Source organism: Desmodus rotundus, chromosome 2, assembly GCF_022682495.2.
Source record: "Desmodus rotundus isolate HL8 chromosome 2, HLdesRot8A.1, whole genome shotgun sequence".
NCBI lineage: Eukaryota > Metazoa > Chordata > Mammalia > Chiroptera > Phyllostomidae > Desmodus > Desmodus rotundus.
In genome coordinates, this window is record NC_071388.1 from 77,305,802 (window position 1) to 77,319,722 (window position 13,921).

General features: G+C 38.2%; 1 protein-coding gene across 4 annotated transcripts in view; it reads left to right on the forward strand.

Annotated features, from left to right (window-relative positions):
- Positions 1–13,921, forward strand: part of CRYBG3 (crystallin beta-gamma domain containing 3) — a 119,817-nt gene that overhangs the window by 52,969 nt on the left and 52,927 nt on the right. For all 4 annotated transcript variants that reach the window (XM_053918287.2, XM_053918289.2, XM_045193576.3 and 1 more), the window contains 5 exons: positions 1,317–1,361; positions 1,611–1,726; positions 2,868–3,015; positions 8,926–9,062; positions 10,279–10,393. In XM_053918287.2, coding sequence (XP_053774262.1) covers positions 1,317–1,361; positions 1,611–1,726; positions 2,868–3,015; positions 8,926–9,062; positions 10,279–10,393 — 561 coding nt within the window. The remainder of the gene's footprint in view (positions 1–1,316; positions 1,362–1,610; positions 1,727–2,867; positions 3,016–8,925; positions 9,063–10,278; positions 10,394–13,921) is intronic.

Sequence of the window (13,921 nt, forward strand, 5' to 3'; positions counted from 1 at the left end):
TTCAAACTAAATTAAGTGAAAAGATTCTGAATTTCTCAAGGGACCATATGTGAGAAAATTGACACATGTGTCTCATGAAAACATTTCATAATAGTTAAAAATATTTTGAATACTTAAAAATGTTTATTATTTTTTAATCCTTACCCACACATATGTTTATTGATTTTAGAGAGAGAAAGAGAAAAACATCTATCTGTCGCTTCCTGTACATGCCCCAACTGGGGACCAAACCCACAACCTAGGTAGATGCCCTGGCCGAGGGTTGAACCCACAAACTTTTGGTGCTTGGGACCATGCTCCAACCAACTGAGCCACCGGCCAGGGCCTTAAACAGATGTTAGCTTTTTGGTTGACAGCCTCCGCTCACTTTAATCGCTCATGTTGTTCTTTCAGAGTAGAACAATGAACAGCCTAATTCAAAGAAAAAGAGCTATAACATTATATTTGGAAAATGTTTTGAAATTCAGCTTCATTTTTCTTTGACTTGGAAGTGTTTAAATGTCTAATGTAAAATATTCATTGAGGGTAGGACTTTCCAGCGTTCCCAAGATTATGGAACTTTCTTTAAAAATCCCAAGGCCGGCATCGTTACCTGGAGTGACCTTAGGAACAAATAGTAGTACATGAATACTAATCAACAGCTTGCAAGGCAAAGTCATTTTAAAAGAAATAATGGGATTTAAAGAAATGTTTGTTTAATGATTCCGTTACCTACCAAATCAGGTGGAACCTCCTCACTCCGCATTACAAGGCTCCCAAATGTGGTTTCTCCAGCCCTGCCTCCCTGTGCACTGGTTACGCAGGCTGTGTTTCCTACCACCAGACTTTTTCAAGACGGTTCTCTTCCTGGACTTTTTTTTCTCTATTGCCCCCATCCCAACCGGCCACATTTTTTCACTTTTTAAAATTTGGCTTTCCAAGGTCTTCTCCACACCACTTCCCAACAAGCACCTTCTGAATCGTTGCCATCACCTCACCTCCATTACCCTGGTGCTCTTCCCCTTAATTTCCATAGCCTGGTATTTCCTTTGTGTTTTACCTGTGGGTTTAACTTAGCCCCCTATTGAGAAGGGTCATGAGAGTGTGGTCAGCTGTTTCTCCCCTCCAAGCTATAAGCTTCTAGAGGGCAGAGACAACACATTATGGTCCTTTATATTTACCTTTATTTCCGTTTAGCGCCTAGAGGTACACCTTGCGTATAATGTCACTAAATAAACATGATAAATTGAGTCTGTTTGTAATGGCTGAGAAAGTGAACTGTATATCTTTCCACTGACATTTCTTAAGGCTTTCTTCTTTCACTTTTATTATTTCAGAATGTGGACAGACAAACCCTGAGGTGTAACCCGAGACCTGGGAAAGTAAGCATAAGTTTTTTACATAGAGTAATATGTAATATGAAAAGTGCAGTTTCTTTTGGGTTTGGGAAGTTTTAAGTAAATGCTTTGAACTGACTTAGAAAAGGATTATTTTACTTAAAGACTTAACATTTAAAGTAGTATTTACTTTTATATTTTCAGGATATTTTATTTTCTATATTCTAGGACTTTTTACAATTTCAAGTGCGTTTTTTAAGAATAGTTATTGTGCCTGTTTTCTGTGTGTTGCAGATGGTTATCTATGATCTCCATGGAAGTAAATATAAACAAGAGGTCTATGGTAACATTCTCGATGCCTCATCATGGTCCTTTCCGAATGGGGTACTGATAAAAGTTGTAAGGGGCTGGTAAGAGATCTTTTAAAATTATATAGCATTTTTCCCCAAAATTAAATGTTTTGTTGCCATTTATGCTTTTGTACTTTTTATTAAAGTCACATTCCCTTTCCTCTCATTTTTGACAGAGAATTTTGAAATATCATTAGTATTTTGTAACTTAATTGTTCTATTTCCTGTGGCAGGAAATATAGGCATTTTTAGTGCTTAAAGCCAGCAGTAAGTGGCAAGATCTAATGTATACAATATAACAATCAATACCATTGTGTAACTGCATTATTAGCAAGATAGATTGGGCAAGTCCAGCTGAAGGCCTCAGTTGAATGAAGCGTGGTTTCGAAAACAAGTTCAAAATTTGTGGGATGCTAAGGAATGAGAAGGCCAGATACTTAAAGTCATTTGTGCAGCTGCCATGCTCAAAAAGTGAAGGGTTCTTTGTATGGTGTAAAAATGAGGGAAAAGCTCATTTGTTCTTATGAACCATGTCCAGGGGATATGTGGAGCCAGGATTTCTTTCTTTCTTTTTTTTTTTAAATGTAATCTAGATTTACTGTTGATTTTAGCATGACACAATTTTTTTTTAAAGATTTTATTTATTTATTTTAGACAGAGGGGAAGGGGAGAGGGAAACATCAATGTGTGATTGCCTCTCTTGCGCCCCCTACTGGGGAGGAGCCAGGATTTCTTTGTCCAGTATTTCAGTTACCCACTGGTCAGTATTCATGTTGGAAGCATTATGGTGCAGTACTCTCTTCATGTAATAAAAATGGGACTCATGTGCTTTGTTAACCAGGGACCAGCAAATTAGGGTAGAAGTAGAATTTGGAATGTTTAAGCTATTGTTTTTGATATAAATTTATAGCTTTGTGTATATAATGCCTACAAAGTGCATATATACATAAATATCGCCATAGATTGTAATATTACATTCAGGAAGTATAATTTCAAAGTTAATTCTTTCTTATACTGCTTGTACTTAAACTACCATAGATCATCATTTCAAAAATTAGGATTATATGCTAACAGTGGAAAATAACCCAGATTTAAAAATGCAACTGGATAAGATGGTCTATGACTTACTAAGTATCACTTGTTTTATGCGTCATTTGCTAGGACATTAATGATAACTGATCATGCTCTTGTATTTGTTCAGCTGGATTTTATATGAGAAGCCACATTTCCAAGGTCAAAAATGTGTGTTAGAAGAAGGGGAAAAGGTGTTAAATCGTGACTGGACCCTTCAGAACAGAAAGCATCCACAAAGAAGTTTTGTATTGGGTTCTATCAAACGCATCTTAAAGGTAAGAGAGGTGTTGATTTTATTCCATTTTTTTATTTTGTTTTGTCACATAGTAAAGCTGTACTTTGGCCTACCAGGTTTAGAAATAGTTGCCATAATTTGTGCTAATTTTATTCATTTGTATTAACATATTAATGATAATCTTTTTACATTATACATGTAAAGTACTAAATGTTAATTTAAAATATTACTGGCAGTTATATATATATATGTTTTTTAATGTAGTAGGAATATATCATCTGGGCATCTTTAGGAACATAGTCAATATTTCCAAATTTTCAAATATACACTTTTTCTAGTGTAGATTTCTACTCCTTTGTGTAGTTCTGTGTATGTGTGTATGTGAATGAGAGAGAGATAGAGAAGCGTTAGGAGAACACTTTCTGCTTAGAAAATATTATTTAATACTAAGATGAAAAAAGTCTTTCAGTATAAACAAAATTTTGTTGAAAGTGCTGTGGTAATTTAGAGGAAGAGAGAATTAGTGATAAGGACAGATGTAAGATAAGGAAAGGATTCTCCCCTGTAGTCTTTTTTTTTTAATTTTTCTTTTTAAAAAAATTTGTTATCGTATTTTTTTCATTACCATTTAACCCACTGGTACTCACTCCCCTGTGCAATCCTCACACTGTTGCCCATGTCCAGGAGTCCTTTTTCCTTTTTGCTCATTCCCTCCGTCCCCAAACCTCCCACCCCCCCATAGCTCTCATCCTGCTCTCTAGCTGTGAGTCTGTCTCTAGTTTGCTGGTTAGATCAGTTTGTTCATTGGATTCCACATGTAAGTGAAATCATATGGTGTTTGTCTTTCTCTGACTGGCTTATTTCACTTAGCAAAATGTTCTCCAGGTCCATCCATGCTGCTGCAAAGGGGAAGATCTTCTTCTCTTTTACAGCCAAGTAGTATTCCATTGTGTAAATGTCCCTGATGGGCACTTGGGCTACTTTCATGTCTTGGCTATTGTAAATAACGCTGAGATAAAGATGGGGTGCTAATGATCTTTTGAATTAGTGTTTTGGGTTCCTTCGGACATATTCCTATAAGTGGGATCACTGGGTTGAAAGGCAGCGATTTTTAATTTTTTGAGGTATCTCCATACTGCTTTCCACAGTGGCTGCACCAGTCTGCATTCCCACCAACAGTGCAAAAGGGTTCCTCACTCTCCACATCCCACCAGCACTTGTTGTTTGTCGATTTATTGTAGGTAGTCATTCTGACAGGTGTGAGATGACATCTCATTGTGGTTTTAATTTGCATTTCTCTAATGATTAGTGATGTTGAGCATCTTTTCATAGGTCTATTAACCATCTGTATGTGCTCTTTGAGAAGTGACTGTTAGGTCCTTTGCCCATTTTTTAATCCCATTAAAAAATGGGCAAAGGACCATGGGCAACAATCCAAACATTGGATTGTTTGGGAGGGGGGTTGGTGTTGTTTTTTAAGTTCTTTATAAATTTTGGATATTAACCTGTTATAAGAGGTATCAGCGAATATGTTCTCCCATTCCATTCATTGTCTTTATTTTGTTGATGATTTCCTTTGCTGTGCAAAAACTTTTTAGTTTAATGTAGTCCCATTTGTTTATTTTTTATTTTGTTTCCCTTGCCTGAGGAGATAATGTCAGATAATATATTGCTACAGTGTCTGATATTTTATTGTCTGTGTTTTCTTCCATGATTTTTATGGTTTTGGGTCTAACATTTAAGTCTTTAATCCACTTTGAATTTGTTCTTGTGCGTGGTGTAAGATGATGCTCTAGTTTGTTTCATTTTTTTTTTTTTGCACGTATCTGTCCAATTTTTCCAACACCATTTATTGAATAAATTATCTTTAGCCCATTGTATGTGCTTGCTTCTTCCTCTGTTGAATATTAATTGAGTCTAAAGGTGTGGGCTTATTTCTGGGCTCTCTAGTCTGTTTCATTGATCTATGTATCTGTTTTTATGCCTCCCATGTAGTCGTAAGAGTACCTTCAGCAGTAACATAGCACATGATTTAGTTTAATTACTCCTATGGCAGTCAAGAACATATTTTTTTTCAAATTACAGAGATTTCTTTTATGTGCTTAAAACAAAAATGCATAATGATTTGAGCTGATGTTATTAAACCCTTGAGAGTTGTGGAGAGCATACAGAAAAACTCATATTATCATGAAGGGGGGTCTGCATGTATTTTATATGAATTAATACTTTGCAGAACTGTAGCAAACCTTTGTCTACAAATATCTGTGTCTGCTTTTGGCCCCAGCACTGTGATGAGCACTGAGAATGGAAATACAAGTAGGACATGATCTCTTGCTTCAGGTTGCTTAAAGCCTAGAGACAGGCAGCTGAGTCACATGACCATAGATGTGAGACCTGCCCCAAGGATGCACCAAGGGGGGGACCTTTCCCGGAGGAGCTGGCACCAGCTGGACTCTTGAGAGAGTAAGCAGGAGTTAGGTCACAGAGGAAGTTCGAGGGAGTTCCTGGCTCAGAGTTGGTGGCACTGCAGGGAGATCTAGGGCTACAGCGTGAAGGGCAGTGTTCCTTTACAGTGCGCACTGCATTGGCTCACTCACTAGAAATTCTGTGAAATGAATAATTATTTTGTAGGTGGACTCTTCTAAGATTTAAGTAACTTATGGCTTTGTGCCTTTCTTGTGAATGCCAGGCACGATGCCAGGCCTGGTGGGGGGGGGGGAGAAAAAAATGAATAAGATATTGTAAACAGTAACCTCCTCCCCCTCTTCCCTAATTAAACAACAACAAAATCAAACAAAAACTCAGTCTGTTGAGAATGGGTATATAAATGGGTATTTGCACATCTGCCATTTGCGTAGAATACGTTATAGAAAGAATAAGTCATGCTTGCATTTTTTCCCGCCTTCCATTGTTCTTGGAGTCTTGTTTAAATTGCCTTGTTCTTGCCCACGTATCTTGAACAGGCTAGCAACTTTTAGGAAGGAAAATAAAACTATTGAGCTTTGAATGGAAAAGGCATTAGCATTGTTCTAAATATTTAACAAAGTGAGAATGAAGTATCAAACTGCTTCCTTTCTCCAACCGTGTCAAAATGCTGGCTATTGATAGCTTTACTTTCATGGTGGCCATTCCAAATCCACTTAGGCCTCGTTCCATCGTCTTTTAGTTGCTCTAACCTGACCAGTCAAAACTTCAGTGTTCTTTAAAGATAACTTGTGAGTGGGTACAGCAGATGCAGCAGATGCCATCAGTTATCGGCAATTGCAGGTTCTGCTCTCGGGTCATCTTTGCCGCCAGTGGAACCGATTGGGGTGGGGCAGCAGTGCAGTGGACCTGGCGTCAAGTGCTGGCCTTTCTCAAACAGAAGAAATGAATTTTGCAAATTACTGGGTTTACTATGCATTTAATTTTTGTTAAAGGAATGACATTTTTGTTATGGTCAGAAGTTATTTAGGCTGTCCCCTCATTAATGAGCCAAGAAGAGAGAGAGATCCATTGTTGGATCAGTGAAGCTATTTTATGTAAGGTAGAGAAAAGTAGATTTTCTTACTGCTTTTGTTGACTGTAATTCATTCTCTCCCTTTTTCTCTTCTGTAGTTTTGTCTCCCTTCCAACTAATTGCTTTAATAGTCTGAGCTGGAAGATTTCACCAAAATATATTTGTAAAGTATATCATGGCTAGAAAAGTCTGGGAAGAAGCCATGTAACTTTTCTAACAGTAAACTGCTTATTGTTGCCAAGCTACTGTAAAGCACTCTTCAGTCACTACTCAGGGAAATCTTTTCAGTCTACTGGAGAAGAAAAAATTGGTCCTCTAACAAAGATAGATGAGAGCATAAGCATTCTTATTTTTGTTTATTTTCCATTTTTTAGCCATTGTCATGCTTGTTCCATTATGCTGTTTCCTTCTGTGTTGTGGTAGAGTTGAATGCCTCTTAGCTTTTTCCCTTTTAAAGTACACCACCCCAGCATTGTTTGTGTAACACAATGCAGAGGAAACTTCCTTGCGTGAGACGCTTGCTTCTGTACTCTGGTACTGCACAGCAGATCCCGGGGGACGGGAATGGGGCGGCAGTTCTGTTACTAGAACTCTATTATTAACAGCAAACAAAAGAGGCTTGAAGATTGACAGGTGACTGCTCTGAACATTTCTGACTATTTTGAAATGAAACTTTAGAAAGAAGTACATTTTTATACTTTAAAAGAATATTTTAGCCAGTGGCGTTTTTGCTGTATTGCATTTTAGAGCTAACTTTCTGAAAATAAGATGTATCAATTGGCTTGCTTTTACATATTGAGAAAAATTATTAATAATGAATAGTAAGAGGACTCAGTTTGAAAAAAGGTTAAAAATTAGAAAATTGCTGTTTTTAAAATTGCAAAACTGATTATAATAAAGAATACAGTTGTTCAGTCCATTAAATGTCACCTCTGATTGTTATTGAGTTTACCTATTTTATTAAAGCATAATCATTTGAATTTCACAATGTCCTAGATGAGAACTTTGCTACTGAAACCTAATTTGTGTAATTAAACACCCACCACCACTGAGATAGACTGTGATTCAGAAGCACATCTGTAATTTCAGGAAGGGAGAAATAATTGTACTTTTGATTCCCTAAGAAAAGATTAGGTCATTTTTTAGTTAGAACTTGACTATTAAAAGATTTTCATAAGTAAGAATACAGAGAATTATCTCTTTAATTTCAGTGGGGGACATATTTACAGAGCTTAGAGAGGCCAGCGGGGGAGTGAAGACCCCTGGAGCATGGAGGCCGGTATGACTGAAGAGTTGTGGGGAATTAGGATAGATGAGTTAGGGTCGGTGCCGTATTGGAGAAAGGGAAACAAGTATAGATTCGATGTGCTTGGGTCTTGAGCCAGGGAGTGGCACGAGGAAAGCGGTGTTCCAGCAAGCCCAGCTGTCTGAAAGGTAGCTAGCCCTTGACTGGTAGTATAGGCCCATAATCAAAGTCTTGGCCTTGACAAAGGTCCTTGACCATGGGAGAAGATAAGAGATATACACCAGTGAAATTTTAAGGAAGGTTTGACAGGACATGGTGACAGTGGACGTAGGGTGGAATGTAGGGTCAAATTTTGTAATGCCTTTCTTCTTCAACTTGTACTAAAGAAAATAAATAGAATACCGCAAGTAGGAAAACAGACTTCCTTTACCCTCACCTCTAAGTCCTACCCCTTATGTCAATGTAAATTAGATTACACCCTGAGGGCGTAGTGCCTCTCTGTTGTTTGTTTTTTTAATGCTCCCCATGAGATCAGCTTTTATTTAACTCCCTTCCTCCCTGTGGCTTTGTTGTGCTTCTAAGAAGGAAGGCACACAGACTTTTGGCGCTCAGATAGTTTGTTAACTCTAAGCATTGCTTAATAGAACAAGACTTTTAAAAACAAAGCGGAAGATATTGGAGTAATACTTTTTCAATCGGCAATATTTATAATTTTCGTGTTATCAGTGTAACTCCTTAGAAAAATGTATTGGTTGCCAGGTGGGAGGGGTTGGGGGAGTGGGTGAAAGAGTAAGGGATTAAGAAGCACAAACTGACAGTTTTACCAAATAGTCACGGGGATGTAAATACCACCCAGGGAATATAGTCAGCGGCATCCTAATAGCCGGGGATGGTGCTGCCAGGTGGGTACTGGACTTATCTGGGGATCACTTCATGGATTGTATAAATGTCCAGCCACTACGCTGTGCACTGAAACTACTATAAAATGATCCTGAATGTCAACTGTAATTGAAAACTGTAAAAAAAGCGTTTTGAAAAAATTGTATTTTAAAAAACCGATACAGAGAAACAGTATTTCCTTTATGCTGCTCTTGTGAAGAAATTTAACTGGACAATGAGAACAATTGTAACTGCATGTCCAGGGTTGAGAATACTGGACTATGTGTTTCTCTAGAGGATTTCAAAGCCTTTTTTTTTTTTTCCAGGATTGCAGTATTCCAGAGATAGAACTTTGCCCACAGTCTGACCCAGCATGTTGCCCTATTTACATACAGCGAGCGGTCCCGAATTTGGAAGAGCTGAATATCCCCAAATCTGTGTCCTTCACGGTGAAGTCAGGAGTGTACGTATCAGTTTCTCTTTATTACAGTGATTGACGGCCACCAAAGTTAACTTTTGTTTCATATTTCAGTAGGTGACATACATATTCCCGAAGTGTTAATTTTATTTATACTCCTAGATACCCAAGAAAGACTTTGCTGAGATTAAACATTCTGTCTTTCTTCGGCTCCTATTATGTCTTTGATGTATAACTCACAGGAGCAGATAGAGGTTCTCAGATACAGTTCTCTATAGATGTATATCCATCGTCTTTTTCTGCCCCAGAATTTAAGACTGAGAAAAGATATGTCCCTGGCAGTCCAAGTTCTGCAGTCCAATCTCTTCCCAAAGTGTCGCAGTGCTTGTAGTTTGCGAGGGCCTCTGCAGTCCAGGCACATGGTGCTTCTTGGTGTATCACCCTGCTTTTCCTGCCAGGCAGCTGCAACTACTCTCGTGTTATAAAAGAGGAAATTAAGTGGTTGGTCCCAGGCTTGGCCTTTCTGACTCGAAAGGTGTCTTCAGGAGTATGGCTCTGAGTTTAATCTTTAATCAGTCTCAGATTGGCTACAATCACAAATTCTGTGATGCCTGATTCAACACAGGCCCCTCCTCTCTCATTCACTGTTCTCCCCTAGAGAACACTGTAGCATTTTGGGTCATCCTAGGCAATATTTCTTCATCTTTGCCAACCGTGAGCTAGAACTCTTGGGCAGACTCCGTAATTAATCCTATCCATGAGCAGTGTTTGTAATGATCAAATTTAGGTGGAAGCTAGTTGAGTCTTTGGGAATCCTGTGTCATATACTGTTCCTGAGGAGCCAGTAGACTGATATTGATTCTAAAAATGTACATCAAAGATGTAAGTTGCCTGGTGCAATCCCTACCTCTGATTGCTCCAATTTTAAAAAGAATGAGATATAGTAGAATGGTAGGTAGTAATACTTCACTTATATTCTGCTTGAATTAAAGGGCTCACACCTTTTAAGTACTGGAAATTTTAATGCTTGGAAAACTTATGATAGACTTATTATAGGATAGGTAGTATTTGAAGGTAACTACTTAAATAACATGTCAATTCATTGTATGCTGCTTAGTGAAGTCATTCTGAGTGTTTTATATGTATAATTCTGTGATGGGTCTTTGTTTTGTTTTTATGTAACCCTTTTTATTTTTAATTTTACAAAACCAGACTAAGGTATTCCTATTATACTTTAACCTGCCATTCCCTTCTTATTTAGTTGGCTTGCCTACCCAGATATTAATTTTAAGGGGCGTGCTACAGTTTTGGAGGAAGACCATGGACTCTTTGAGATTTCTGCAGCAGAAATGAAATCACTGTATCCACTTCAAATGGTAAGCAAATTTAAAAGGAAACATTTTTCCAAATACCCATGCATCCAAAATTAAATAGCTTTGATAAGTGCTCATATATCTCAATCCTAAATTATCAAATTTAGGTGGAAGCTAGTTGAGTCTTTTGGGAATCCTGTACCATATATTATTCCTGAGGCAGCCAGTAGACTGATATTGATTCTAAAAATGTAGGTCAAAGATGTAAGTTGCCTGGTGCAATCCCTACCTCTGATTGCTCCAATTTTAAAAAGAACGAGGTATAGTAGAATGGTAGTAATACTTCACTTATATTCTGCTTGAATTAAAGGGCTCGTACCTTTTAAGTACTACTGAATAAACAAACTATTGGTTCATTGTTTTTCTGTTTCTTTATATAATAGAGAATTTCCGTGCAAAAGTTTTTAATTATTTTCCAGAAGACAAATGTCTGAAATTACTTTGTTCTAAGTTTATCACAATACACGCAATTTCCTCTTCAGTGTTTTTCTGTGAAATTTTTGAATATTTATAACTTCTGAATTTGGTTTTTTTATGCTTATTATAAGTCACTTGTGAATTCTACTCTTCCCTGGTAGTAGTGCATGACGAGCTCAGCACTAATAACAAATGGGTGGCTCTGTCTGTGGCGGCTTCTAACAGATAAGTACGTGCAGCGTTTCTTTTCTTGCAAACATTTTTATTTGAGGGACAAACTGTTAATTAAATGTTACCTGTGTGATAAACCATATTGTTTGTTTTATGCCTTTTAAAAAATTAATAAGGCAAAGTAAGAAATTTTAGGAAATTTCATAATGTGACGTTGTATTAGAAACAAGTAGATTATAGAATTAGAGTTTTTGTGTAGAAAGAGGTACTTTTTTCCCCTGCAACCTTGAGTCCACAAAGACATTAAGCGTGATAAAAAGTACTGACAGAACTTGAAAGAGGAAGGGCTCTCTCTAATTTAGAAAGCCCAAGCAAGTGTTCAGAAGACATTTAGTAATAAGTGGTTTAGAACTCTCCTCTGCCAAATGAGATTTTTTAAATCTACTAGTGCTTCAACTTTCGGTCAAGATGGTGGCTTAGGTAAACATGGCTTGCCTCTTGCACACTACATTAGAATTACAACTAAAATATAGAACAACCATCACGCCAAACCGTCAGAAATCAAGTTGAATGGAAGTCTGACAACTACGGAATTAAAGAAACCATATACATCCAGACTGAGCCAGCAGGTTGGTGCCATATCTGAGACTCCATCAAACTGGCTGACACTGTTTGACCCACCTTGGAGATCCCCAGAGACTGCACCACCCAACTTACCGGCCCACCCAAGCTGCTTTTTTTGTGTGTGTGAATGGCTAGTCTTGGCTCATACTTCATAACTTCCTAAATTTTCTTCAACATACAACAGCAGACCTCAGTGAGCCCCAGAGCCGGCACTAGCAGCAGCTAGCCTAGATTCACAGCTTGGCTTTGCATGGGAATCTCCAAGCCCAGCACAAGTAGCAGCCATCTCAGATTGCCTTATAGCTGAAGCAGGTTGGCCCTGGCAAAATGCTGTTGGGGGGTTACCTTGGCCTGCCCCACCCAGGAAACCCCAGGGCCAGAACACCCACTGGATAGGTACAGACCATGTCTAAGCACACCACCCTGCCCCTGCACAGCTGATCCTCCACAGAAAGCAGAGGTTGGTGGTAAGTGCTCACAGCCAATTCTTGCAGCTGTCTGAACTGCATAAATCCCTCTCATTGATCTACCAACAGCAACCAAGGCTCAACTATAAGAGGAGGGAATACTCAGCCCACACAAAGGGTGCACTTCAAGCACCCAGCTGGAGTTATAGGGGGACTGCGCCACTGGACCCTATGGGACACCTACTACATTAGGCCACACTGGCAAGACATGGAGTCAAAGCAGCTCTACCTAACACATAGAAACCAACACAGGAGACAAAGAAACATGGACCAAATGAAAGAGCAGATCAGTACTCCAGAAAAAGAGCTAAATGAAATGGACATAAGCAACGTATCAGATGCAGAGTTCAAAACACTGGTTATAAGGATGCTCAAGGAACTTAATGAGGACCTCAACAGTGTAAAAAAAAAACGTCTAGTCAGAAACAAAGGACACACTAATTGAAATAAAGAACAATCTTTAGGGAAACAACAGGAGAGTAGATGAAGCTGAGAATAAATCAATGATTTGGAACATAAGGAAGCAAAAAGCAACCAATCAGAATGACAAGGAAAAAAATGAATCCAGAAAAATGAGGATAGTATAAGCAGCTTCTGGGACAACTTCAAGAGGTCCAACATTTGATCATAGGGCCATCCTATGATGCGAGAAGGAGAAGAGAAAGAACAGGAAATAGAAATCTATTTGAAAAAAAAAATAATGAAATCTTCCCTAGTTTGTTGAAGGAAAGAGACTTGCAAGTACAGGAAGCACAGTCTCCCAATTATGATGGATGCAAAGAGGCCCACTCCAAGGCACATCATAATTAAAATACCAAAGGTTAAAGATAAAGAGAGAATCTTAAGAGCAGCAGAATAAAAGCAACTAGTTACCTACACGGGAGTTCCCACAAGATTGTCAACTGATTCCTCAAAAGAAGCTTTGCAGGCTAGAAGGGATTGGCAAGAAATATTCAAAGTCCTGAAAAGCAGGGACCTACAGCCAAGATTGCTCTACGCAGCAAAGCTATCATGTAGCATCAAAGGGCAGATAAAGAGCTTCCCAGACAAGACGAAACTAAAGGAGTTCATCATCACCACACCATTAAAAAGGGACTCATTTAAGAAAAAGAAGATCAAAACTATGAACAATAAATGGGCAAAAAATACATATCTATCAACAATTGATCTAAAAAACAAACTAAGCTAACAAGAAGAACAGAGACAGAATCATGAATACAGAGGGAGTATTGATGGCTGCCAGATGGAATGGTGGAGGGGGAGAATGGGTGAGGAGGTGAGGGGCATAAGAAGTACAAGTAGGTAGTTACAGAATAGCCATGGGGATGTACAGTACAGTGTAGGAAATGGAGCAGCCAAAGAACTTACACACGTGACCCACGGACATGAACAGTGGTGGGGGGACTGCTTCAGGGAGTGAGAGGGGCAGTGTGGACAGGGGGCAAAGGGGGTAAATTCAGGACAACTGCAATAACAGAACCAATAAAATATAATTTAAAAAATAAGTCTACTAACAACTCCACTCTTTTTTTTGTATCCTCTGTAGTGGGATTAAATCTTTAGTTGCTTGTGTGGGTAAGAGCTAAATAAAGTTCAGTTTCCTTCCTTGTAATTGTTGGAACCTGGAAAGTATCTCTTTAGTATCTGTTGTCCCACCTACATTGAGGTAGAGAAGTCTTGATTTTAACTATTGTAGAGTTCTATTCTTAAAATTTTTAATTAATACAACTTAACTTTAACTGGTATGTAATCTTCACCAGTCAGATTTTTATATAACTTATATGCATCACAGTTACTTTCTAATGTTTTTAATTATTTATGTATCTAACATTAAAATTTCTTGTCATCTTTT